Below are 25,842 nucleotides of genomic sequence, written 5' to 3' on the forward strand. Positions count from 1 at the left end.
GGGCGGGCGGGGCTTGGGCTTCAATCATGATGGCTGCTGTGGCGTCCGGGTTCTGCCTCTGGGTTCTGCTGCTTGTCCCTGCGGCCGCGGTCTACGAAGACCAAGTGGGCAAGTTTGACTGGTGCGTACAGGTGTCGCTTCCCCAGGAAGCAGGTGTCTGCATTCCAAGCATCTGTCTCCCTCCTGCTAATGGGAGAGACTTCTATGGAGCAGGACTGAGTACGTAATTTAGAGCAAGGTCTTTAAGAGAGAGGTGAATGAATGAATGAATTCTGCACCCTGTGCGGAATGAAAACGTGAGCTTCCCTTCTTCAGCTATGAAGAGTTTGAAGGCTTCGCCCCAAGAGCGTTAAGCACCGAGAGAACTCTTCTAAGCCGGCCCGTGTGTGACTGTGCAGATTGCACTGCAGGTGGCGGTCTAGACATGCTTTAGGGTTTTGGTTAGAGGTCACTGATTTCTCTCTTTCCTGTCATGTTCAATTCAGAGGCTGTCAGGTTTATGATCTCCTAGGTGTCCGAGGTCACTAGCCCCCAGTGAACTTTCGTCCTCCTGGAACTAGCTGGTGTCTCAGACGTCGTGTCCTCCAAGTTCTAAAGTGTGTCCTCTTCTTCCCTCAGAGGGACACTCTGGATGCAACATGGCCTCTCCAAACTTCCCAGCCTGACATTCATTCACTCACCTCTTCCTTCAGACCGTGCTTATTTCACACTGAACGACTATTTGGCCACTTAACAATTGTCCACACAGCTGGCATACAACTAACAACAGTATTTTTAAAAAGGTCTTCATTTGGGGGTCCTGGTTCCAACACTCATTAGCCTTTCTGGACTTTGGTTTCCACACCTGGAAAATGGAGCAATAACATTTGCCTTATGCACTTGGTAGGGTTGTTTGGTGGCTACACACAGAATAAGGTCACTTGAAAATAACACATAGAAGTCCCTGAATCTAAACTTGACTTTACTTCCAACTTAGATCCTTTGAAGCAAACTAGACCAAACAACACCAGTCTAAATGAGAGATGCGGTCTAAATGCCATGTTGGTTTAATGTGCTTCAAACAGCAGAATTTCTTCATTGCAGCAGTGTGCAAGCGCCTACTGTATTTTTCAGACCATAAAACTCACTCCCCCAAAATTGGGGGGGGGGTATTAGGGTGTACGCCTTATGGTCTGATCTGATCAATGTTTTTTTTTTAATGGTCTGATCTGATCAATGTTTTTTGTTTGTTTGTTTTTTTACTGTTTTTCTTGTTTTACTGCTTTTCTTGTTTTACTGCTCTAAAAACTGGGTATGTCTTATGATCAGGTATGTCTTATGATCAGGTGCATCTTATAGTCCGAAAAATATGATATGTACCTGGAAGTCTATTGGTTGCAGCTAAAAATTAGTTAGGCTGAGGACTCTGGGATGTTTCTTGAGTAAGTAGGTGTTACATTTAGGTGTTTCTCGTTTATTTGTTGATAATTATCTCTCTTTGCTTCTGAGTACATTGCACAGACATCTTGTGTACATTCAGAGCTCTTCATCAGCACACATTTCTTGCATGTCATGAGGAGATACGCTGACATGAACTGGTGATTTGTCTTTTTGTGGTGATGACCCTGCCCTGACACTCCCCTGTACTCGTCCTCAGGAGACAGCAGTATGTTGGGAAGCTCAAGTTTGCCTCCTTGGAATTTTCCCCTGGATCCAAGAAGTTGGTTGTGGCTACAGAGAAGAATGTGATTGCAGCCTTAAATTCTCGGACGGGAGAGATCTGTGAGTGAGCCGTGGAGACAGGAGGCTCCAGGGAGGGCAGCCGAGCACTGTGAATCTGAGCGACCTGTGGCTTGCCTTCTTTGTTGTCTTGTTACCTCTCAATATGTATGTTTGTGTAGCTGGCCTTTGCAGTTTAGTTCATTCCCTCAGTCTTGAAGGCCCTTAACTAAGATAACACTGCGAATACTACCTTCTATCCTGTTTTGTAGTAAAGGCTTGGATGACTGCCCCTGGGTTATCCCTGCTGCTAGCATTGTTTGTAGGAACTTAGTTTGTGACAAGAGGGTTTCTAGACTGTTTTTTTTATGAACTGGGTGGATTTTGTTAATCTCACTGTTGTTCCTTCATATGCTTGATGGGGTGGTAGTGGGATGGAGGGGCAGAGAGCCCCTGCAGGGAAAGCCATGTGCCCTGAGCGCCTCCTCCCTTCCTATCCAGGGACTGGGTCTAGGGCATAGCAGTTAGTGGTACTCGTTATCGCCTAATTAAAGTTGGATAATGCTTTACAAATGACAGTCTCAGTCCCTCCTGGTCTCCTTGGGTCACAGTCACTCATAGCAGTGTCTGGCTTTCTCACCTTTCAGTGTGGCGCCATGTCGACAAGGGCACAGCAGAAGGGGCAGTGGATGCCATGTTGGTCCATGGGCAAGGTAAGCAGAGGCCCACCCTGGACTCCATTGTGGGGTCAGCCCTATCTCCTGTTTCTTGGTTCCTTCGATTTGTAAGGGGTCTGATGGGGAAAGGAAAAGGGGTGCTTCTGAAAGCGAAGGACAGTTACCTGCTGAAACTTGTTTGCGTCCGTGGGCCAGAGGTGGGGTCATGACACACAGCAAGTTTGGGAAATGACAGTGGTCTTTGTCTCTTTCAGATGCAATCACTGTATCCAATGGAGGGCGCATCATGCGTTCTTGGGAGACTAACATCGGAGGCCTGAACTGGGAGATAAGTCTGGACAGTGGCAGGTAGGCAAGAGGCGGAGCTTATCCGTGGCTGAACAAAGGGATCTGCAAGGACCATCTGAGCCATTGGGCTTTGTTCTGTCCTCCCTCAGGGACCACTGAAGAGACAGTGCATCAGATGTCCATCCTTTAAAATGTTTTTTTCTTCTTATGTGTATGGGTGTTTTGCAAGCTTGTAGGTCTGTGGACCACAGGAGTGCAATCCCTTTGGAGGCCAGAAGAGAGTGTCGGATACCTTAGAACTGGATTCTCAGCCGCATGTGAGCCACCATGTGGGTGCTGGGAATTGAACCCAGGTACTCCGGAAGAGCAACTTTTAACCTCTGAGCCATCTCTTTAGCCCCAGATGCCTTTTATTTATTTAGTTTTCTAAAGATAGTTTCTCTCTGTATAGCCTTGGCTGTCCTGGAAATAGGTAGTCCAGGCTGGCCTTGAATTCAAAGAGATGCCTCTGCCTTTACTCCCTGAGTGCTGGGATTTGTGTGCCACCATGCCTGGCTCAGATGCCCAGGCTTGATTTGCTTATTCTAGCACATGTGTGTTTATCCAATGAGTAAATGAGGTTGTGGGAAGAAAAAACCTAGGTGGATTTTGTTAATCAGGTACCTGTTATGTGCACTAGCCACGTGTTCATTCTGTTCCTGAACACTACCCAGTCTTACCACAATATATGAGCTTTGCATGCTATGTTCTAGGTAGAATATAATACAAAGCTTTCCATGTTTCTTCTCTTTATTTGCTTTGAGATGGGTCTCATGTAGACCAGGCTGCCCTCAAAGTAGCTATGTAGATGAATCTGACCTTGGACTTTGGAAATAATTTTGTTTATTGTCATCGTGTGTGTGTGTGTGTGTGTGTGTGTGTGTGTGTGTGTGTGTGCGCGCGCGCGCGCGCGCAGGTTCTGGAGATTAAGCTTGGGTTGTCAGCCTTGCTCAGCAAGTACATTTCTCTGCCAAGCCATCTTGACAGTCCTGGCCTTCAGCCTCTACCTGGCCAGGGCTGGGATCCAGAGCTGTACAACGTGCTTAAAACTCCGTAGTTTAGTTCTCTGTCAGAGAACAGCTTGGACTGCTGCACAGTCTTTGCTAAGACTGATCTGTGGCTTTGGTGGCTTTAGCTTATGAATCTTGCAATAGCAGTTCACCTGATTGGCACTTGGTGGACCCCAGGCGATGAGAACACTGTGAATGTGAGGCAACTCTGCCATCAAGCTCGTGGCCAGTTGTGGACATAGTTATAAGCCGACATGCCTGATAGAGGGTTGGCCTGAATTCTCTGAAATCTCAGGATAAGGAAGATGTAACCCATAGCAGATTTGGGGGCTGGAGGGCAGTGTGCCTAAGTGGTTACAAGGCAGATTCTCAAGTCAGTAGAGCCAGGAGTAGGCAGAACTAGCATTAGGATCGAGGTGTGTTTGTTTCTTGACCCAGCAAACATCAGCGAGCAGCACCAACAAGAGTAGTGGGGCAGCCACTCTGGCTGAAGGTCCTCACCCATACCTGTGCTCAGTTTCCAGGCACTTGGGCTCGTGGGCCTACAGGAGTCAGTGAGGTACATTGCAGTTCTGAAGAAGACAACTCTCACCCTGTATCACCTCTCCAGTGGGCACCTGAAGTGGGTGGAACATCTTCCAGAAAGGTAAGGCTGTCTCCTCCCAAGTGATGACTACCTTGTCCCAGTCCCTACAGCACTCTGTGTCCTGAGGGTGCTTGGCCAGGTGCCAGCCTGTTGGCATCACATGGGAGTAGTATACTCCTGCATGTGGGCCTGAGTGGCAAGGCTGGGGCTACAGACTTAAAGTGTACTTGGAAGGGTGGAGCCTGGGGCACTAGAGCTGCCACACAGGGCGCTGTTCTTGTACATACACAGTGCTCTGGGCCTATCAGTTGCTTTTTCACAATAGTCTGAAACTTTCATCACTGTAAGAGTTGGAACTACAGGGAGGGGCCAAGAGGCCGAGAGAGGCCCAAAGTGGTTTCCAGAGGTCTTAGGGGTTGGAAGCATAAAAGCCAGGAAAGAACAGGGTAGGTGGAGGGTTGGCTTCAGCCACTTGGAACCATTCCCAAAAAGGTTAGGGTAGGGATCAAAAGTTAAATTGCCCAGGATAGCAAAAGCCAAGGCTACACAGAGAAACCCTGTCTTGAGGAGGGGGGGGGGGGAGATTAAATTGCTAAAGTTAAGGCTGGAGATATGGAGATATGGCCTAGTGGCCGAGCCTACCTGGCATGCACAGGGCCTTGTGTTTGGTTCTTTTTTCTTTTTAGTTTTTTGAGACAGTGTTTCTCTGTGTAGCCCTGGCTGTCCTGGAACTCACATTGTAGACCAGGCTGGCCTTGAACTCACAGGATTCCATCCACCCGCCTCTGCCTCCCAAATGCTGGGATTAAAGATGTATGCTTTTGCTTGATTTTTAGCCTTACCAGGGGGTGGGGGGGTGGGGGAGGTCAAATTCCTAGCTGGTTGAGCAAGGCTACCTTGGGCTACGTAATGAGACCTTGGTTTTTTTGTTTGTTTTGGTTTTAAAAATAAAGCAAAATATACAAACAAAACCCCCCAAAAGTCAATATCCCAGAGGACTAAGAGTAAAGCGCCCATGTGTGGCCGGCCTGATGGGGCCTACAGGGCAACTACAGCATGCTTGGCCTACTCCACAGCCTTGTTCAGCCAGCTGGTAGGGTGCCCCGCATATGTGTAGGCACGTTGCATCTGTCACTTAGGGAGAGCTGCTTTATACATGTGATGTTGATTTTAAAAAATTCAAATTAAGGGCTGGAGAGATGGCTCAGCGATTAAGAGCACTGACTGCTCTTCCAGAGGTCCTGAGTTCAATTCCCAGCAACCACATGGTGGCTCACAACCATCTATAATGTGATCTGGTGCCCTCTTCTGGCCTGGAGGGATACAAGCAGGCAGAGCACTGTATACATAGTAAATAAATAAATCTTTAAAAAAAAAAAAATAAAAAGAAATCCAAATTAAAAAGAAAAGCAAAGCTAGGGATGGGCCTGAGTGGAGGAGCACTTGCCTAGCATTTGTGAGGCCCTGGCCTTCATCCCTAGCACTGCAAACAGCAACAGCAAAGGATCTAAAGCTAAGGCTGCGTGAGCCAAGCCAACTCCACTTGGGAGTTTTCAGCTCGTGGTATCTCACTAGGAAATGGCAGCTTGGATTTGGAAGCCCCTGGGAAAGTTCAAGTCTAAGGGCTAAGCTGGTGGCCCTGTCCTCTCTTCCCTCTCTTAGCGACAGCATCCACTACCAGATGGTGTATTCCTACGGCTCCGGGGTGGTGTGGGCCCTTGGCATCGTTGCCTTCAGCCATGTGAACATCGTCAAGTTTAACGTGGAGGATGGAGAGATTGTTCAGCAGGTAGAGAGAGCATCTGGCTCCTCGTGGGTGGGAGAGGCCTTCTTTGCATGGGGGTTCAAGGAACTTGGCAGGGCAGCTGCAAAAGCCACTTGTGTTCCTGATGCCCATCTGTTGCTGCTGGCTTGTCCTCAGCATGTATTTAAAGCACTTTGTTAATACATGGTGTTCTTGTGGGCTGGCTGAAAAGGTACTCAGATCTAGGTACTGTCTCTTTAAGAGCTTCTAAGGTAGGTATGAAATGATAACAGGAGGCCACATCTGACGAGCATAGCATGGAACAACCCTTTGAGCCATCAGCCACTTACTGGTATCGATGCATTTTCCCAGTGACCCAAAAGAAAATCCTGAGTACTTCCATTTTTGGAGGATGGTGGTGGAGGTGGGTGAGGACAGGAAGAGTCCCTTTGGAATAGCCTTTTTTTTTTTTTAAATTAAATTGTTTGCTTGTTTCATTTTTTGTTTTTGAGACAGGGTTCTATGTAGCTCTGGCTCCTGGGACTCACTCTGTGGACCAGGCTAGCTGCAAACTCACAGAGATCCGCCTGCTTCTCCCTTCCAAGTCCTGGGATTAAAAACATGCACCACCATGCTCAGCCAGTCATGCATTTTGAGCTTGAGCCTCTGTGGGGTTCCAGCAGCGATTCTGGTCTGAGAGGGCCTGTGATGGTCTCTCCACAGGTCAGGGTTTGGACTCCATGGCTGCAGCATCTCACCGGGGCCTGTGGTGTGGTGGATGAGGCTGTCCTGGTATGCCCCGACCCCAGCTCACATTCCCTCCACACTTTGGCCCTGGAGACGGAGTGGGAACTGCGACAGATCCCCCTGCAGGTGAGAGACTGTTCTCCTGGTCTGAGATGTCACCTGTAGGGCGTAGAAAGCCTGGCATGATTGCCCAGGGGTAAGCAGTTATCTCCCTGTGGGGTTGCTGCTGCCTTCCTGAGCTGTGACAGCCATGGGGAGAGCTTAGGACGCTGGGTGACCTTGTCGGGGGATACAGGCCATGGTCTCCTGGGGACCCTGAATAGGAGCTTTGGAGCCATCTGCCCTAGTTTAGTGCTGCTTCCTGACAAAGCAGGGCAGAGAGCCATGGTCTTGATATTATGGGATGGGTTAAGCTTCTTACCTTTCTTCTTGCCTCCCCTAGTCTCCTGACTTAGAATTTGGAAGTGGATTCCAGCCCCGAGTGCTGCCCACACAGCCCAGCCCAGTGGCTCCTTCTCGGGCCCAGTTCTTCCTACAGTTGTCCCTGGGCCACTATGCCCTGCTGCACTACCACCATGGTGCCGTGACTCTGCTCAAAAACTTTCCCCAGGTAACTGCAAGCAAGACGGTTGCTGGGACCAGAAAGGTCTTCCAGGACAAAGTGGTAGGGGGCAGAGGTTTTGAACCCGGACACATTTGCCTTAAATCCCACTGTCTGGGAGCTGATGTGTCACTTTCCTTACAGGCCACTCTTGTCAGCTTCGCCACCACTGGGGAGAAGACAGTGGCTGCAGTTATGACCTGTCGCACTGAAGTGGTGAGTTCATGAGTGACAGCTAGCAGGTGGGCTTCTTTATCTCTGCTGGGAACCATGATAGTCAGAAGTCAGGGTACATCCACCTGTTCACAGGGTAGGAGCTGCAGACTGAAGAGTTGCCTCCTCATCTCTACAGCTTTCCACATAGTCTCTTCCTCCGCAGGAATGGGGTCCCGAAGAGGCTGCCTGCTCTCCCCCTAGATGACTCTGGGTTCCTATGCTTGTCAGGGGGTGAGGTGTGAGAATAGTCCATGCCCATGATCCCTGCACCAGGGAGGCAGAGGCAGGCAGATTCCTGTGAGTTCAAGGCCAGCCTGGTCTACAAAGGGAGTCCAGGACAGCCAAGGCTACACAGAGAAACCCTGTCTCAAAAACCCAAAGCCCCTCCCCCCCCCAAAAAAAACACCCCAAAAACAAAACAAAAAAAAACCAGATTTGCCTTCTGAGACACAAGTTTCTGGGAAGGAACCCTTTGGCTGAATATTCTCCCATCTTGTTCCTTTAGCAAAAGCCTGGCAGTGCTGGGGATGGGTCTGCGGCGAGCCTTCCTGAGACATCCAGTACACAGGTAGGCTGTGGCATTGGGTGGTGTGGGAGGCCTGGGAACACAGGAGACCACTCAGGAAAGCTCATATCAGCTGAGCTAACAGGTCCCCTTGACTTCCCGGCTTCGGGTAGGGTCCAGGTACTGCCAGTTAGATGGCGTGTCTTGTCCTTCTCATGGCAAGATGACAAGATAGACCCCTAGTTGCTCTTCCTCTTTACTTCCTTTTCTGAGCCTCAGTTTCCCCATTCCGCTGGGGTCTCCAGAGCTGGTTTAGCCCAATGGCATTCTGCAGTGCAGTGGGTAGCAATGAGGGGTCCTGACAGGAGGCACAAGTCTTGGACATGGCCTCATATCCCAAGCTTTGCTTTTCTTTCTTCATCCAGAGTCATGGCAGTCTGGGAACTCTGTCTCTGTGTACACTGGCTCCCTTCCGGGATGAGCTTGGTGCTTATGTACTGGCTCCCTTCTCAAACACAAGATAGCAGTTGTACACACCTGGCTTTCTTATTTCCTCTTTTTTTTTTTTTTTTTTTTTTTTGTCTTTCATGACAGGGTTTCTTTGTGTAGCCTTGGCTGTCTGGAACTTACTTTGTAGACCAGATCAGCCAGAAACTCAGAGATCTGCCTGTGTTGTGATTAAAGGCGTGCACCACTGCTGAGCTTCTGGCTCTCTTCTTAGATGCACACTAGTTATGATCTCATTTGTTCACTCGGCAGCCTGGTTTCCGCTATAGGATTTAGCTCTTTTGTTTCTTACTTTTCTGTGCAAGTGTTTCCCTTCTGACCTGGTTCCTTCTCTGGGGATTTGCACTGTCCTTGGAGACTCTTTGGGGATTTCATTGTGGACTCATATGTGTACCTCTAGGACCCTCTGGCTTGCTTCAACCAGACCTACACCATTAACCTCTACTTAGTGGAAACAGGTCGGCGGCTCCTAGACACTGCGATTTCCTTCAGCCTGGAGCAGAAGGGCACTCGACCTGAGCGGGTAAGTGACAGCCGTGGCCTTCACACTCTGTTCGGTGGGCTTCAGCTGTGGCCCTAGCTCTCTGAACAAGGCTCCTAGTTCTTCCACAGCTGCTGCCTGATGCTGTTTTCTATTGGTGTTTTAGATTTATTTATTATTTTATGTGTGTGGGTCTTTTGCTTGCATGTATGTAATATGTGCACCACATGGGTACATGGAACATTTGATTCCCTGGGACTGGAGTTACACATGGTTGTGAGCTGCCATGCGGGTGCTAGGAATTAAACCTGGGCATTCTGCAAGAGCAGCAAGTGCTCTGACTCTCCAACCTCACTGCTTTGTTTTGCCAGGCCCTACACTTAGCTTTTGTTTATGTGTTAATCCATAGGGCATCTTGGCAGTCATGTGGACTGGTTGTTACTGACCTGGTTTGTGAGTGTGCCCATTGCCCAGGACATTTTGAGCCATGGAGCTAGTAAGACATGTTGCTGGAGTTCAGACTTGCGACCTAGATGTACTACTAATCTTACCTAGTGTCATTCTAGGGACAATGAGTTGTGTCCCTCAGCTTCTGGGATGGGTCCTCTTTATCTCTATAGTGCAAAATCCTGGCCTGGCCTCCTGCTCACCTTGTGGGGTCCAACTGGGGCATGAAGGGGTAACAGTCCCATCAAATACTTGCTGCCCTTCATGGACAGATCAGTGAGCGCCTCAGCTCGTTGCTGTGTTGGCTCTAAAGAATGTGTACTTTCTTGCTGATGTCCAGATAAGCACTGTATTGTGTAGACATCACACCATGCCCTGGGCCACCGCCGACACCCGGCCCTTTGAAACTTGGGGTCTGGAGCCCTGGAGCCATTCGGCTTCTTCCTGCCCCGCTCTAGCTGTACATCCAGGTGTTCTTGAAGAAGGACGACTCGGTGGGCTACCGGGCCTTGGTGCAGACACAGGACCATCTGCAGCTGTTCCTGCAGCAGCTAGGTAAGGGTCCCACACGCAGCCTTTGTGCTTCTGCCTGCAAGCTACAGAAGCTTCATGACATGGCTATTGACCTCAGGCTCATGAGATCTTCTAATGAGACTTGAACTCTGAGCCACCTCTGAGAGTCTCCTTAGGGGTGGGGGCATGGCTGACCTTTTTTTTTTTTCCCCGAGACAGGGTTTCTCTGTGTAGCCTTGGCTGTCTTGGACTCACTTTGTAGACCAGGCTGGCCTCGAACTCACAGAGACCCGCCTGCCTCTGCCTCCCTGAGTGCTGGGATTACAGGCGTGCACCAGCACACCTGGCTAGGAAACTAGTTTGTAAAAGCTCAGCCAGGGCCCGGTGGTGGTGGTGGTGGCGCACGCCTTTAATCCCAGCGCTCAGGAGGCAGAGGCAGGCGGGTCTCTGTGAGTTCAAGGCCAGCCTGGTCTACAAAGCAAGTCTAGGACAGCCAAGGCTACACAGAGAAACCCTGTCTCAAAAAACAAAAACCAAACCAAACCAAAAACAACAACAACCAAAAAAACCACCACCAACAAAAAACCCAAAAACCCAATTGTTTTCCTGTAGCTGGGAAGGTGGTGTTATGGAGCCGAGAGGAGTCCCTGGCAGAAGTTGTGTGCCTGGAGATGGTGGACCTCCCCCTGACTGGGGCACAGGCTGAGCTGGAAGGAGAATTCGGCAAGAAGGCAGGTATGAACCCGGAGAGGCTACTCCAGGGAGGGTTAGCTGGGTTTATGGACCACAGCGCCCTGGCATCTGGGCTCAACCTGATGTTCTGAAGGATTCCTGTGGCAGTCTGCAGTGCGTCAGCTGCCCTGTGGTCTGTGCAGCTCCACTGTTGCTGAGTCCCTCTAGTGAATGATCCTGAAGCAAAACTTTCTTCACTGAGTGTAGTTGTAGGTGTCATTGCCTGGTACCTAAAGTTGTCAGGTTCCGTGTCAGACACTTGGACCCATTGTCTCGAGTGCAGCAACCACATGTGTCTAGAGAGACATGACTGGAAGCAGCCCTGTGTTCTGAGTCGGCAGTGCCTTAGTCCTCTCCAGCCCAGTCCTCCCTCCCCACCCCATCCATCCTTTAGCTGTCCAGAAGGCTGCTGTCGAGGGCGTCTTCTGGGTCAAGTACACTACTAGGTGTTGTATGCTTTCTTAAGCTGAGAATTAATTTGACTTTACTATCTATTTCTGCTGCTGGACCCAGCGATTCAAGGTAAATCTTGCTTTTTGCTGCCTGTTGTGCCTTGCTTGCCCACATGGCTAGCCTTTGGTTAATTGTTTCTCTGACTTGCATCAATGAGACACACACACTGCGTATGTGTGGACTGCTCTGCTTGTGGCTTGCCTCTGCCTCCTCTTGAGTTGAGGTTGGTGGAGAAGAGATAAACAAACATTATTCTCGTAATGAGCACTTCCCATGCACCGGCACCGTACCCAACCCTAGGGGATGTCATGTGATCTGCCTTTGTAATGGCCTCTGGGTTACATGAGGGCCCAAAGGCACACAGGTTAAGCACATTTCTCAGGGCCACACAGCAGTAGCAACTAGGACTGGGGTTTTAATTCAGGCCTGTGAGACTCCCGAGAACCCCCTCTTTACCAGGGTATCATGCTCTTGACACCCCTCTAAGGCGGTGCTTCACCAGTCAAGTCGGGAACAAGGGCACCTTAGGAACAGATTGCAGCAAGGGATTCTGGGAGCAGGTTAACAAAGTGGAATGAAGTAGGGGGAGATGGAAGCATCATTCATGCACACACCTGCCTGCTGCACCTGACACCCACACTTCTCTGGCTTTGTTGTGGCACCCAGAGGCCTGCCCCCTGGCCACCCCAGCATGGCTGCATCGTGCATGGCTGAGTCTTAGCTCTTAGTCTCCTGTTATAAGATTCTAGGTAGGCGAAGTCCTCTGAGCCAGCTAAGGAGGTTTTGGAAGCTGCTTGGCTGTGCCAGAGTGTGGACTGCTGCATCCTACACAAACTGTCCCTTGAACTTGTGGCCTGGAGTGTGAATGGCTGGAAGGTTCTACAGGAGCGGGAGAGGTCCCTCCTGGGAGAGCACATGTCTTCTTGCTGGACTCCTAGTCTGATGGGAGCACCTTCCTTCTTCCCTGACACCAGATGGCTTGCTGGGGATGTTTCTGAAACGCCTGTCGTCTCAGCTCATCCTGCTCCAGGCCTGGACTTCCCACCTCTGGAAAATGTTCTACGATGCTCGGAAGCCCCGAAGCCAGATTAAGAATGAGATTAACATTGACACATTGGCCAGAGACGAATTCAACCTGCAGAAGATGATGGTGATGGTGACAGCCTCAGGCAAGGTGTGCCCTAGGAAGCAGACCTCTGGTGCAGGCGCAGGCGCAGGCGCAGGCAGCAGGCTCGCTTTGTTCCAGTTTGCAAGGATAGAGTCAGTTCAGTTGTTTCTTTCTTGTCTCAAGTCAGTATTTGTTTATCTTGCAGCTCTTTGGCATCGAGAGCAGCTCTGGCACCATCCTGTGGAAACAGTATCTGCCCAATGTTAAGCCAGAATCCTCCTTTAAGTTGATGGTCCAGAGGACTACGGCTCATTTCCCCCACCCCCCTCAGTGCACGCTGCTGGTGAAGGACAAGGTGAGGCCAGCCACACCAACTGTGCCACAGTGCGTTGCCTTTTGCATGTCTCACAGTTGAAGTTTCCCCCATGCTGTGGGTGTTCCATGAGAAGCTTTCGGGTTGGCAGTCTTTGGCCTGGGTGGAGGGAGCATCCAGCTTTGATGTGGAACTGACTAGGAGCCAGATCCACCTTCAGCCAGTGCTTTTTTTCACAGCGAGGCTGTCCCTGGTAGCTGAGTGGCTGGTTTTTCTGTGTGAGAGGTCAGAGGGCACAAAGCTATTATAATTTGTGTGTCAGGAACTTTCTTTTTCTTTTTCTTTTTTTTGTCTTTTGAGACAGGGTTTCTCTGTGTAACCCTGGCTGTTCTGGAACTCGCTCTGTAGACCAGGCTGGCCTCAAACTCACAGAGATCTGTCTGCCTCTGGTGTGCTACCACCGCCTGGCCTGTGTTAAGAATTTAAATGGAGATATTCTAGGTGTGTTGTGAGGTGGAGTTTTGTAGATCCTCTTTTGGATCTAGCAATTGTGAGATTGCTGAATTATTCTTGACTTGTTTTTGGGGGGACAGTGTTTCGCTATGTAGCCCTGACTGCCCTAAAACTAACTATATAGATCAAGCCGGCTTCAAACTTGCAGAGAAGGTGCTGGGATTAAAGGTGTGCACCACTGTGCCTGGCCTGGTACTCGACTTTGGTTTGCTCTTTAGCGTGCCCGGTTCTTAGCTAGACTTGCAGCTGGAAGCCGTCCAGCCTTCTCCCTTTTCACATCAGCCCAGGGGACCTGCCATCTTCAGCCAGGGTTTCTTTCCACAAAGATGCAGAAACAGGGAGTTCTTCATGGTCCAGTTGACGTCCCAGCATCCCACCTACCTATAGACGTGTGTCCCTTCTGTGTGGGAACCTGACTGCTTTCTGCCCATTGCAGGAAACAGGAATGAGCTCTCTGTTCGTCTTCAACCCCATTTTTGGCAAGTGGAGCCAGGTGGCCCCCCCAGTGCTGAAGCGCCCCATCTTGCAGTCCTTGCTTCTCCCAGTCATGGATCAAGACTATGCCAAAGTGTTGCTGCTGGTGGATGATGAGTACAAGGTCCGTTGTCTTGGTGGGGTGGGGTCTGCAGTGTGGAGCTGGCCCTGGGAGTGGAGTCTGATAGCGCTGCTAGGACTGAGGTGTCCCACATACCAGACAGCTCATGTTTGTTGTCAGGCCACCCTCAGCAACACAACTGCCCTGTGAGTGCCTCGGTTCATGAGACTCAGACAACCACACATCTGGCCAGTTTTTTTGTTTTTTTGTTTTTTAATTTTTATTAGTTGAATTATGTGTTTCTATGTGCACATCACGTGCAGGTATCCTCAAAGGCCGGGAGCATCAAATCCCCCTGGAGCTGGAGTTATAGGTTGTTGTAAGTCACCTCATGTAGGTAGTAGGAATCGAACTTGTGTCCTCTGGAAGAACAGTACATGGTCTTAACCACTGAGCCACCTCTCCAGCCCCCAGCACTGAAGTTCTTAACAGCCATATTTAAGCCTTAAATAGATCTGGTGACCTGTTTTATGATTTACTGATTCATGCTTAAAGTTTTCTGTAGTGGTTAAGTACTAATGGCGCTTAAAAACTGGGATTTGAGGTTTCTGAACTTGCCTTTAACTCTCCTGGGCCATGTGGCTTTTTCAAGGTCACAGCTTTCCCAGCTACTCGGAATGTCTTGCGACAGCTGCATGAACTTGCCCCCTCCATCTTCTTCTACTTGGTGGATGCAGAGCAGGGGAGGCTCAGTGGATATCGGCTTCGGAAGGTAGGGAAGAAGCAGCCGGCGGCCCGTCTGGGGCGCTGTGAGATTTTTCGGTCAAGTAATGGCCTGATGCCCAATTCAGAGTCACCCATTGTGATGCTGGGTGGGCAGCTGCTGTGAGGTGGACATGGCCCTCAGCTGCAGCCCAGGAAGGATGGATGTGTCATGCCGCTTTGAGGAGGGAGGCAGGAATGAGGGTGGAGTTGAGCGTTTATACAAAAGTGATGCTGTTGACCGACTTGCAGCAGAGCATGTGCTTTGGCCTCTACTTCCAGAAATGGATTGGTTGTCTCTGAAGGGGGTCAGCCCTTGCCAGTACCCATGCGTGCTGGCTCTGAAGTTCCCAAAGGGCTGGCCTTGGCCTTGGTAGCAGGGCTATCTAGAGGGAACTTTGTGTGGTGTCTGGTCACCAGAGAGCTCCCTTCTTCTGTCCTTTACTATGCTTTGAAAGGTAAAGCAAGAACAGAGATTAGCAGCTTAGGCCCAGCTGCAGAGTTAGTGGCTCAGCTTTACTGCTTACTGTGGTCTAGAGCATACTATGACTGCAGCCCTGCTTTCATGATGAGGCTAGCGAGGAGGCTCAGCAGGTAAGGGCACTCACTGCCAAGCTTGGCCCGCATGTTGGAAGGAGAAAACTAATGCCCACAGGTTTTTCTCTGACCCCTACATATAACACATGTAAATAAATACATAGGTAAATAAGTAAATTACAAAACAGACAACCAACATGATACCTTGCCTGAGAAACAATTGTTGTAAAGATTTACTTTTCTTATCTTATTCTTTGTGTTTGGGTGTTTTGCATACATGCATGCCTGGTACCCTTAGAGGCCAGAACAGGTTACTGGAGCCTTTGTGACAGCAGAGCAGACTATTGTGAGCCACCATGAGAAATGAACTCAGGTCCTCTAGAAGAACAACCAGAGCTCTCAACCATGGAGCCACCTCGCTAGCTCTTACTGTTATTTTTAATGATGTGTATATGTGTGTAAGAGTGCATGTGTGTAGGTGCCTGTGGAAGCAGGAAGAGAATGTTGAGTCCCTGGGAGCTACAATTACAGTAGGCAAAACCTGACGTGGGTATTAGGAGCCGAACCTGGGTCCTCTGGAGGAGCAACCAGTGCTCTTGGTTCAAATAAAGGTCCTCCACTGAACCATCTCTCCAGACCCTACTAGTTTTTATTAGAAATACTAGAGGGGGTGGGGGAGATAGCTCAGTGGTGAGGAACACTGGATGCTCTTGAAGTAGAACTGGGTTTGTTTCCCAGCACCCACGCAGCAGCTCAGCCACCTGTGAATCCAGTCCCAGGGGACCCAACACTCTTTTCTGACCTCCCGTGTTACACAAACATGTGCAGGCAAAACACCCATATATATAAAATAGAAATAAAGGGAATAGTAAAAAAAAAAAATCAGTAATATGTAAACCCATTGGCATTGTGAAAGACTGCATTGACATAAAGTTCCCCTGACAGGGGGAGCTCTGTGTGTTTAAGGCCAGCCCTGACTACGGAGGAGGTTCTAGGACAGCCAGGTTATGTAGAGAAACCTGTCTCAAAAAAAAAAAATCTAATGAGAAAAATGTGCACATCCCTGCATGCCATTCTCACTGTCTCTGCCAGCTGTTGGTAACTCTGTGAGCCTAGCTGTATGCACACATGTGCCCCGTCCCCCATCTCCTGCCCCCAGCCCCCCTTCTTATGGCTATCTCTTTCTCTCTTAAACAGACTTCCGAACGTCTTCCCTAGCCTTGTTTTTGTGTGCGTGTATACATGTGTGCGAGGGTGTGAGTGCACATGTATAGTGGCTAGAAGACATCTTTGGGTGTCCTTTCTAGAGTGCCATCCACCTTGTTTTCACTTTGTGGGGTGTCAATGGGCTGGGGCTCACCCGGTAGTTAGGCTGGCTAGTCAGTGAGCTCAGAGACCCTTCCATCTCCATTCTCCCAGTGCCGGGATTACAAGTCCAGCTACCACCAGATTAATTTTACCTGGGTCTGGGAATCACACTCAGCAAGCACTTCATTGCCTTATCTATCCATCCAGCCTCAGCCAAGTTGGTTCCTGGTCCTTGAAGTACACAGGCCTCAGATACGGCACTGCAGGCTGGGTCAGCTGTGGGATGCCTCTGACTGACAGGCCCTGGCCTAGCACCTAATCCCAGGTACTCTTGCTCTCCCTAGGATCTCACTACAGAACTGAGCTGGGAGCTGACCATTCCCCCAGAAGTGCAGCGGGTCGTCAAGGTGAAGGGGAAGCGCAGCAGTGAGCACGTGCACTCCCAGGGCCGGGTGATGGGGGATCGGAGTGTCCTCTACAAGGTATGATGCCGCGGCCTGGCAATACAAGGCCGGTCTTTATTTATTAAAGCATAGTTTGTTTGTTTGTCTGTTTTTAATGAGACATGGTCTCATTATGTAGCCCTGGTTGGCCTGGAACTCACTTTGTAGGCTAGGCTGTCCTTGAACTCACAGAGATCTGCCTGTTTCTGACTCCTGAGTGTTGGTATTAGAGTTATGTACTACAATATACTTAGTAGTGTTATTAAGTACTTATTATATTACTACATTATTATGTATACGTGGGAATGGGGCATGTACGGTGGCATGTATGTGGAGGTCAGAGAACAACTTGTGGGAAGTGGCTATCTTCTTTCCTGGGTCCTGGGAATCAGACTCAGTTTGACAGGAGGCTTGGAGGCAGGTGTCTTTACCTGCTGAGGCATTTCATTGGCCTAAATAAGGCTTTGGAATTGGCAAAGTGTTGAAATTCTAGTCAAGTCATTTGCTTCCTGTGTATATTGACTTGCTATCTGTGAAGTGTGTGTGTGCCATGGATGTATGTACTCAAGGCTTCTGTCATGCTAGGAAGAGTATTCTGCCATGCAGCTGTGTGCCCAGCCTATGCAAATACATCTTCCTCTGGTTGCTCACCCTTTCTTAGCGCTTGCTGTGTGCTCCACCCAGTTAGGTGATAGGTTTGTTAATAGCACAGGTATGACTGCAGTCTTCTGGGGCTAAAGTCCATCAGAAATTTCATCAGAAGCCGGGCGTGGTGGCACACACCTGTAATTCCAGCACTGGGGAGGCAGAGGCAGGGGGATCTCTGTGAGTTTGAAGCCAGCCTGGTCTACAAAATGAGTCTAGAACAGTCAAGGCTACACAGAGAAACCCTGTCTCAAAAAAACAAAAGAGAAGGAAAGAAGGAAAAAGAAAGAAAGATAGATTGATTGATTGATTTCACAGAGGTGATTTGTGGTTTGCAAACTACTTTACGGGAAGGGTCAGTGTCACTATTTTTTTTTTTGTTTTTTTTCGAGACAGGGTTTCTCTGTGTAGCCTTGGCTGTCCTGGACTCACTTTGTAGACCAGGCTAGCCTCGAACTCACAGCGATCTGCCTGCCTCTGCCTCCCGAGTGCTGGGATTAAAGGCGTGCGCCACCACGCCTGGCAAGGGTCACATTTTTAATTCCATCACTCAGGAGGCTGAGGTGGGAGGATTGTAAGTTTAAGGTCAGCTTAGATTACATAGTGATACTCCGTCTCAAAAAAACCCAAACAAACAAAAAAAACCAAAAAACGGGTGGTGATGAGCTAGACGGCTCAGCAGACAAAGGCACTTGCACCTGGGTTTGATCCTCAGAGCCCACTGTGGTGGGAGGGGAGAAAGATGGCTGCATCATAGGTTTTGGAGAGGATTAAGGGACATGCTAGCACTTGGTGTGGCCCCAGGCCTGGGCATGTGCAAAGTATGCATTGAGTTGAGAAACTACATGGGGCACAGTTTTGCTCACTAGTGCTGGTTCTTCTGCCAGGCTGCTGAGCTCCATATTGGCCTCAGATGCCAGGGCTTACAGGGGAGCCAAGCATGTGGCATGCTGCTGTGGTTCCTAAAGTTTGTCATTGTGGTTTCTCTCCCCAGAGTCTGAACCCCAACCTGCTGGCTGTGGTGACAGAGAGCACTGATGTCCACCACGAGCGCACCTTTATTGGCATCTTCCTCATTGATGGTGTCACTGGCCGCATCATCCACTCCTCTGTGCAGAAGAAGGCTAGGGGCCCCGTCCACCTTGTGCATTCAGAGAACTGGGTGGTGGTAAGGAGTCACTGCCAGACACAGAGTGCCCAGGAGGTCCCTGAGTCAGGCATCCTCTCCAGAAACAGTAGTGCCTTTGTGCCTGCTTTCTTTCTTTCTTTCTTTCTTTCTTTCTTTCTTTCTTTCTTTCTTTCTTTCTTTCTCCCTCTCTCTCTCTCTCTCTCTCTCTCTCTCTCTCTCTCTCTCTCTCTGTCTTTCTTTCTTTTGTTTTTAAAGATTTACTTGTATATATAAGCACTCTATTTGCATGTACACCTGCAGGCCAGAAGAGAGTATCAGATTTCATTATAGGTGGTTGTGAGACACCATGTGGTTGCTGGGAATTGAACTCAGGACCTTTGGAGGAGCAGTCAGTGCTCTTAACCTCTGAGCCATCTCTCCAGCCCCCTTTTTGCTTTCTTTTTTTTTTTTTTTTTAATATTTATTTATTATTTATACATATTCTGCTTGCCCATGTGCCTGCCCACCAGAAGAGGACACCATATCTCATTGTAGATGGTTATGAGCCACCATGTGGTTGCTGGGAATTGAACTCATGACCTTTGGAAGAACAGACAGTTCTCTTAACCCCTGCGCCATCTCTCCAGCACCTCCTTTTTGCTTTCTTAAGAGTCTAGTCCCTGGGAGCAGCACAGGGTCAGACAGAGATGGGACCTGGGCGGCAGGGCTGCCTGCTTGGAGTGCTGTGCTCTTCCAATTGACTGTAGGTCCTTGAGCTGATCTCGTGAGCTCTCTGGTTGCACTGTGCAGTAAGTACAGCGGTGGTCTCCTCGGGGCTAGCTCTGGACAGTGCATCTCATAAGCACCCAGAGGTTGGCTGCTGGTACTCCAACTTCAGAGTGCATTGGTAGTTCCTGTGTCATGGACAACTTTGAACAACCTAGACAAAGCTGTCATGGAAGTTAGTAAAACTGCAACAAGGAAGTAGAGCAGGGACCAGCTGGGCCTTTTCCTTCGTGGTCTGCAGCTGCTGTGAATGCATCTATCACGCAGCTAGCTTTCCCTTTCCAGTTCATCTGGCACTAAACCTAAATTGCCTACCCTTCTGCCCACAGTACCAGTACTGGAACTCTAAGGCTCGACGCAACGAGCTGACGGCCCTGGAGCTCTACGAGGGCACTGAGCAGTACAATGCCACCGCCTTCAGCTCCCTAGACCGTCCCCAGCTGCCCCAGGTCCTCCAGCAGTCCTACATCTTCCCCTCCTCCATCAGTGCCATGGAAGCCACCATCACTGAGCGGGGCATCACCAGCCGGCACTTGCTCAGTGAGTGTTGGGAGGGAGGCTTGAAGTGAGGATGTGCTGCTTCTGTCTGCTTGGTTCAGCTTTGCCTTTGCTCAGTCCTTGGTTCTCATGAACCACTCCCTTTCTTTGGTGCTTTCTCCCAGCTCAGAAACCCATCCCTAATGTCCTTTATTTTTAGCTATATATACTTTTTTAGGTTAGCATACGAAATAATGGGGTTGCCTTAGGCATTTTCATATAGCTGTGCCATTATTCTTTGTTCTTATTTACGACTTTCCTTCCCCCCCTTACCCCTCTGCTGGTCCTCCCTCCCTCTACAAAGTCCTCCTTCTCCTTCCATGAGGCCTGGACTTCTCTTTCTCATCTCTCCAGCATCTCTTCCTTTTCTTTCGTGGTCCTTTCTGCTTTTTTGACCTCAACACACACACACACACACACACACACGTCCCTCTGCATATGAGAAAGTGTGGCGCTTGCCCTTCTGTGTCTGACCCTTCGTGCCATTCTCTGTTGTTTGAGACAGGATCTTACATCACCCAAGGGGGCCTTGAACTCCTAGTCTTCCTCCAGCTCTTGAATGCCCAGCATTGTGATTGTTTGTGTTTGAGACAGGGTCTCCCTACAGAGCCCTCGCTGTCCTGGAACTCACTATGTAGACCAGGCTGGCCTCAAAACCTAAAGATTCTTTCCCTGCCTTCCGAGTGCTGGGATTCAGGGTGTGCATCACCGTGCCTGGCCCTAATGTCTTTTTTTTTTTTCCAAATTTAAAAAAAGATTATTTTATGTGTATGGATATTTTACGCACAAGTGTGCACTACATCTGTGCCTGGTGTTCAGAGAGGCCGGAAGAGGGCATTGGATTCACTGGAACTGGAGTTACAGGTAGTTACATGTAGTTGTGAGCCCATGTGGGGGTTGAGAATTGAACCTGGTCCTGGAAGGACAGCAGTGCACTTAACCCTTGCCCACCATGTCATTCTTTCTTTTGTTTGTTTTTGTTTTTGTTTTCATTTTTGAGACAGGGTTTCTCTGTGTAGCCTTGGCTGTCCTGGACTCACTCTGTAGACCAGGCTAGCCTCCAACTCACCTGCCTCTGCCTCCTGAGAGCTGGGATTAAAGGTATGCACCACCACTGCCCAGCTCCCCATGTCATTTTTTTTTTTTTTTTGAGACAGGGTCTCTCTGTGTTAGCCTTGACTCACTCTGTAGACCAGGCTGTCCTCGAACTCACAGCGATCCACCTACCTCTGCCTCCCGAGTGCTGGGACTAAAGACGTGCACCACCACGCCTGGCCTCCCATGTCATTCTTAACACAATCTTTGCAGACTCATGTAGAAACCAGAGAGCTCATTTGGTATAGTCTAAGATTAGGACTCAGTGATAGTACTTACTCAGTTTATCCAAGGTATTTGGGACTCTTAGCTCTGACAGGCACGGAGTGTTGCTTGTTTCAGTAGGAGGAAGCCAGCTCTGGGCATCATAGAACCTTGATCACCATCAGGAAACTGCTGCTTGGTCCTCTGCATTCCTGGCTGCATGACCCAGAAGCCCACATGGCCTCAGGCTAACAAGAATGTGTGAGGAAACCAGTGTCTTTACGTTAGGCACCTTCCTTCAGACCCATGTGTATTATTGTTTTGCTGTTTGCAGTGGTTTCACCTTGATTATTTAACAGGACCTTGATGACCTGGTTTTTTGGTTTTTTTGTTTTTTCGAGACAGGGTTTCTCTGTGTAGCCTTTGCTTTTCTAAACTTGCTTTGTAGACCAGGCTGGCCTCGAACTTACAGAGATCTGCCTGCCTCTGCCTCCTGAGTCCTGGATTAAAGGCGTGTACCACCATGCCCGGCTTTCCCTCCCTGTGTTTATTTTAAACTCTTTATCGTAAACTTCTCATCCAGGATTGGATAAATGTGAACCTTCATTTTTTCCCGTACAGTTGGGCTGCCTTCTGGAGCAATCCTTTCCCTCCCCAAGGCCTTGCTGGATCCCCGGCGCCCTGAGATCCCAACAGAACAAAGCAGGTGAGACCGCTGTGGGCAGAAGGGTCTGACTGTCAGGACTTAAAACAAAGATAGTGCTCAGTCTGCCATGCCAGGGCTTCCGCCTCCGGAGCGGATATTTGGGTGGGAAACATTATGTAACAAGCAAAGCCAATGGTGTTATTTACTGGTAAATGTGAAGGAGGCAGCACAGCCGTGAGGATGGCAGGGGTGTAGGGGAGAACGTGAGATCAAGCCCTGGTGATCTGAAGGTGGTAGGTGTAGGTTCTTGCTGTATATATGTCTGAGGGAGACTGTTCCAGGCAGAGAAAACAGCACCAAGGCCCTGAAGTCTCGTCTGTTGAGTCTGATGGCGCAACTGCAGTGGTGAGGGATGGGGAAAAGGAAAGGAAGATGGTGAGGAAGTGGCAGGTCGTGTGGGGAAGCCTGGAGCTTGTTGCCTGTGCTCTCGCCCCCATGGATGTCCCAGCTATCATTTCTACCGTCTCCTCCCCTAGAGCCCACAGTCTTTTCACTGAGGGACACCCAGAAGGGTGGGCGTGGGAGGAACAGGAGTATGGCTAGGAGCAAGGGAGCGAGCGGATAAAGCGAGAAGAACCCTGGACCCTTTTTGAGGATGAGTCAGACTGAGGCACTTGTGTGAAGAACAGGAGTTGCCAGTGGCTCAGTGTGCTGGTTTGAAAATGGCCTGCCTTTCCTCTTCTGGTGTGCAGCGCTGGCCAGCATGTGATGTGCTCTTTGTTTAGTTTTTGAGCCAGGATCTCAGTGTAGCACAGGCTGGCCTTGGGCTTTGAACTTGAGGCAGTCCTATTGTCTCAGCTTTCCAAGGGCTGAGATTTCTGGGTATACAACCCCATACCTGGCTGCTGTTTGTTACCAAGTTTAGAACAACTTAGAAGTCTTTCGCTTAACCTTATTCTCCAACCAGCTTTCCTTACCGCCCTTCACCGCTCATTGAGCTGCTGTGTTTGTGACAGCCTAACTCAAGTAGGCCTCAAAGGAGATTCAAGGTTTGATGTACGTCCTGGGATGGCAGCCAAGAAAGAGATCCCTTTACAGCGGCAGCTTTTAGCATCCCTGCTCTCACCTTGCTTTGCAGAGAGGAGAACCTGATCCCGTACTCCCCAGATGTCCAGGTCCACGCAGAGCGGTTCATCAACTATAACCAGACAGTCTCTCGGATGCGAGGCATCTACACAGCGCCCTCAGGCCTGGAGTCCACTTGTTTGGTGAGTGTTCCCATGTGGCACCTGCAGTGGTGGCTTGTGCCCTGAGGTGCCATCTCCTTCCTGACTGAGTCTGAGGTGCTGATGGCTCACTGGCTGTCCCCCCCACACACACACCCGCCCCCCACCCCAGTTCTCATTCTGTCCGTCTTTCAGGTCGTGGCCTACGGTTTGGACATTTACCAAACTCGGGTTTACCCATCTAAGCAGTTTGACGTCCTGAAGGATGACTATGACTATGTGCTGATCAGCAGTGTCCTTTTTGGCCTGGTTTTTGCCACCATGATCACAAAGAGGTTGGCACAGGTGAAGCTCCTCAATCGAGCCTGGCGGTAAAATGGAAGTGTCCTGCCAGAGTGGAGCCTCGGAGAAGAGGGTCCGCTAAGGAGATATGGCCGTGGATCGGTGAAGTTGGGTTGGGCTCTGGTCTCACTTGAGTCTGGGGGAAGAAGATGGACCTTCACGCAGAACTGCTTTGGGAATACGCACAGCCCTTGTGGCTACCCACCTCAGCGAGGGTCTCCATGCATCGGCTCCCCTGCTCAGGTTCCTTTATACGCCCATCCGTGGATGTTCGGGGTTTCATTTTTATTTTTGTGTTTTCCTTTTATGAGACCTCTGGCTTTTCTCTTCTGAGGCTGTTTAAATTGGCTTTAGTTAGTCTTTTGTGTCTTTGGTCTTACTAGAATTCCTCTGACAACTTGTTCTCTGCCTCTTGCTTCCAAGCCTGACGGGTCAGCTCTGCCTTTAAGGTGCACTTGGCTGCCTGACTCTGATGGGTGGATGCGGGAGCCGTTCTTTGCTGAGGTCTGAGGACTCCTCCCTGAAGTGACAGGGGTTGAGGGATCCATACGTGAAGTCAGAACTAATTTTATCTAAGTTTTTCATCCCGTGCTGCCATTTACTTGGTTGAGCCACCATTTGTTTCAGCCTATCAAAGCCAAGTACATAATAGTGATTTGGGTTTTGTTGTTTTTTGTTTTGGGTTTTAGTTTTTCAAGGCAAGGTTTCTCTGTGTAGCTATGACTGTCCTGGAACTTTCTTTGTAAACCAGGCTGGCCTCAACTCAGAGATCCATGTGCCTTTGCCTCTCAAATGCCGGGACTGAAGGCATGTGCCACCACGGCTGGCTTAGGCCTAACTAAGACCTTTTAAAGCTACCAAATTGTCTGAGCCTTGATGAGATTTTGAGGTCTCAGCACCTCATATCTCATTGCCCCTACAGGCCCCTCTAGACAGCCTATAGCCCAGCTAGAGGAAAGGGTCTTTGTAAAACAAAACAAAACAAAACAAAACCACCCCTTATTTATTCTTACTTTAGGTTTGTTTTGTTTTTGAAGTAGAATTTTGTTCAGTAGTTCAGGCTGGCCTCAAACTTGGAACCCTCTTGTCTCAGCCTCCCAGTGCTGTGCTTACACATGTCCGCTGTCATGCTTGGCAGTAAGGTTTAAGTCTCATTGGTATAATTTTCTGTGTGGCATTAGGGTTCGAATCTAGGGGCTGTCGTGCCAGGCAAGTTCTCTGCCCTGAACTCTCCATAAAGTCGGCCAAGAGGGCTGAAATTTCTCTTAAGTAGTTTTAAAATCGTACTAATTTAAATTTTTTGGTGGGGGAGGGGGCTTCAAGGAGGATGCTGGGACTCAAACCTAGGGCCTCCTGTGTGTTAGTGCACGCTCTATTTCTACTACTGAGCTACAGCCCCAACATGTCAAATCTTTTTACTTACTTTATTTTATTGAGACACGTTGGCACTATGTAGCCCTAGCTGATTTGGAACTAGCTGGGCTTTTGTGTGGGGTGTGTGTGCTCTCCTGGCTGGGCTTCTGTGTGTGTGGGTGGGGGGGGTGTCTGTGCACTCCTGGCTGGGCTTCTGTGTGTGTGGGGGTGTGTGTGCTCTCCTGGCTGGGCTTCTGTGTGTGTGTGTGGGGGGGTGTCTGTGCACTCCTGGCTGGGCTTCTGTGTGTGTGTAGGGGGGTGTCTGTGCACTCCTGGCTGGGCTTCTGTGTGTGTGTGTGGAGTGTGTGTGCTCTCCTGGCTGGGCTTCTGTGTGTGTGTGAGGTATGTGTGTGCTCTCCTGGCTAGGTTTCTGTGTGTGTGTATTGGGGGGTGTGTGTGCACTCCTGGCTGGGCTTCTGTGTGTGTGTGTGGAGTGTGTGTGCTCTCCTGGCTGGGCTTCTGTGTGTGTGTGAGGTATGTGTGTGCTCTCCTGGCTGGGTTTCTGTGTGTGTGTGTTGGGGGGTGTGTGTGCACTCCTGGCTGGGCTTCTGTGTGTGTGGGGGGGGGTGTCTGTGCACTCCTGGCTAGGCTTCTGTGTGTGTTGGGGTGTGTGTGTGCATTCCTGGCTGGGCTTCTGTGTGTGTGTGAGGTGTGTGTGCACTCCTGGCTGGGCTTCTGTGTGTGTGTGGGGGTGTGTGTGTGTGTGCGCACACACGCACGTGCACACTCCTGGCTAGGCTTCTATATGGGGTGTATGTATGTGTGCACTCCTGTCTTGGCAACTATGTGGGGTGTATGTCCATTTGTTCCTTGTGGGTTTCTATGTCGTGTGTGTGTGTGTGTGTGTGTGTGTGTGTGTGTGTGTGTGTGCGCACGCGCGCGCATGTGGCTGGGCTTCTGAGTGCCGCACAGAAAGAATCCCACGGTTTACCTTGCTTGTGGACTTGGGGACTGATTGTTCTTTTGAGAAAAAGGGAAGACATTGATTGACTACGCTCCCTGGAATAAAGCTAATGATTATCAGCTCTGGTCTCAGCTTTGTTTTGTGTCCTTGAGGCTACTTTTGCATTAAAATAG

The 25,842-nt window shown here is 49.7% G+C and overlaps 1 protein-coding gene across 1 annotated transcript; it reads left to right on the plus strand.

Annotated features, from left to right (window-relative positions):
* The first annotated feature begins 10 nt into the window (after positions 1-10).
* EMC1 (ER membrane protein complex subunit 1) lies at positions 11-25,788 on the plus strand. The gene is made up of 24 exons (XM_084787678.1): positions 11-121; positions 1,637-1,761; positions 2,346-2,411; positions 2,630-2,723; positions 4,230-4,358; positions 5,961-6,087; positions 6,766-6,915; positions 7,232-7,399; positions 7,535-7,606; positions 8,112-8,174; positions 9,019-9,141; positions 10,005-10,101; positions 10,672-10,794; positions 12,219-12,418; positions 12,558-12,707; positions 13,615-13,776; positions 14,366-14,485; positions 16,665-16,802; positions 18,403-18,576; positions 19,632-19,842; positions 21,760-21,844; positions 22,923-23,052; positions 23,206-24,893; positions 25,068-25,788. Exons 1-23 carry the CDS (start codon positions 27-29, stop codon positions 23,383-23,385), a joined length of 2,982 nt encoding a protein of 993 aa, XP_084643804.1. The 5' UTR covers positions 11-26; the 3' UTR covers positions 23,386-24,893; positions 25,068-25,788.
* The last annotated feature ends 54 nt before the right edge of the window (positions 25,789-25,842 follow it).

Source organism: Acomys minous, assembly GCF_964271855.1.
Source record: "Acomys minous genome assembly, chromosome: 6".
NCBI lineage: Eukaryota > Metazoa > Chordata > Mammalia > Rodentia > Muridae > Acomys > Acomys minous.

Bases quoted from the DNA above. Each gene is read 5' to 3' on its own strand.
- EMC1 (XM_084787678.1), top strand. From the start codon at position 27: ATGATGGCTGCTGTGGCGTCCGGGTTCTGCCTCTGGGTTCTGCTGCTT. The intron at 7,400-7,534 runs GTAACTGCAAGC...CTTTCCTTACAG, and splicing joins TGCTCAAAAACTTTCCCCAG to GCCACTCTTGTCAGCTTCGC. The intron at 23,053-23,205 runs GTGAGTGTTCCC...TCCGTCTTTCAG, and splicing joins GCCTGGAGTCCACTTGTTTG to GTCGTGGCCTACGGTTTGGA.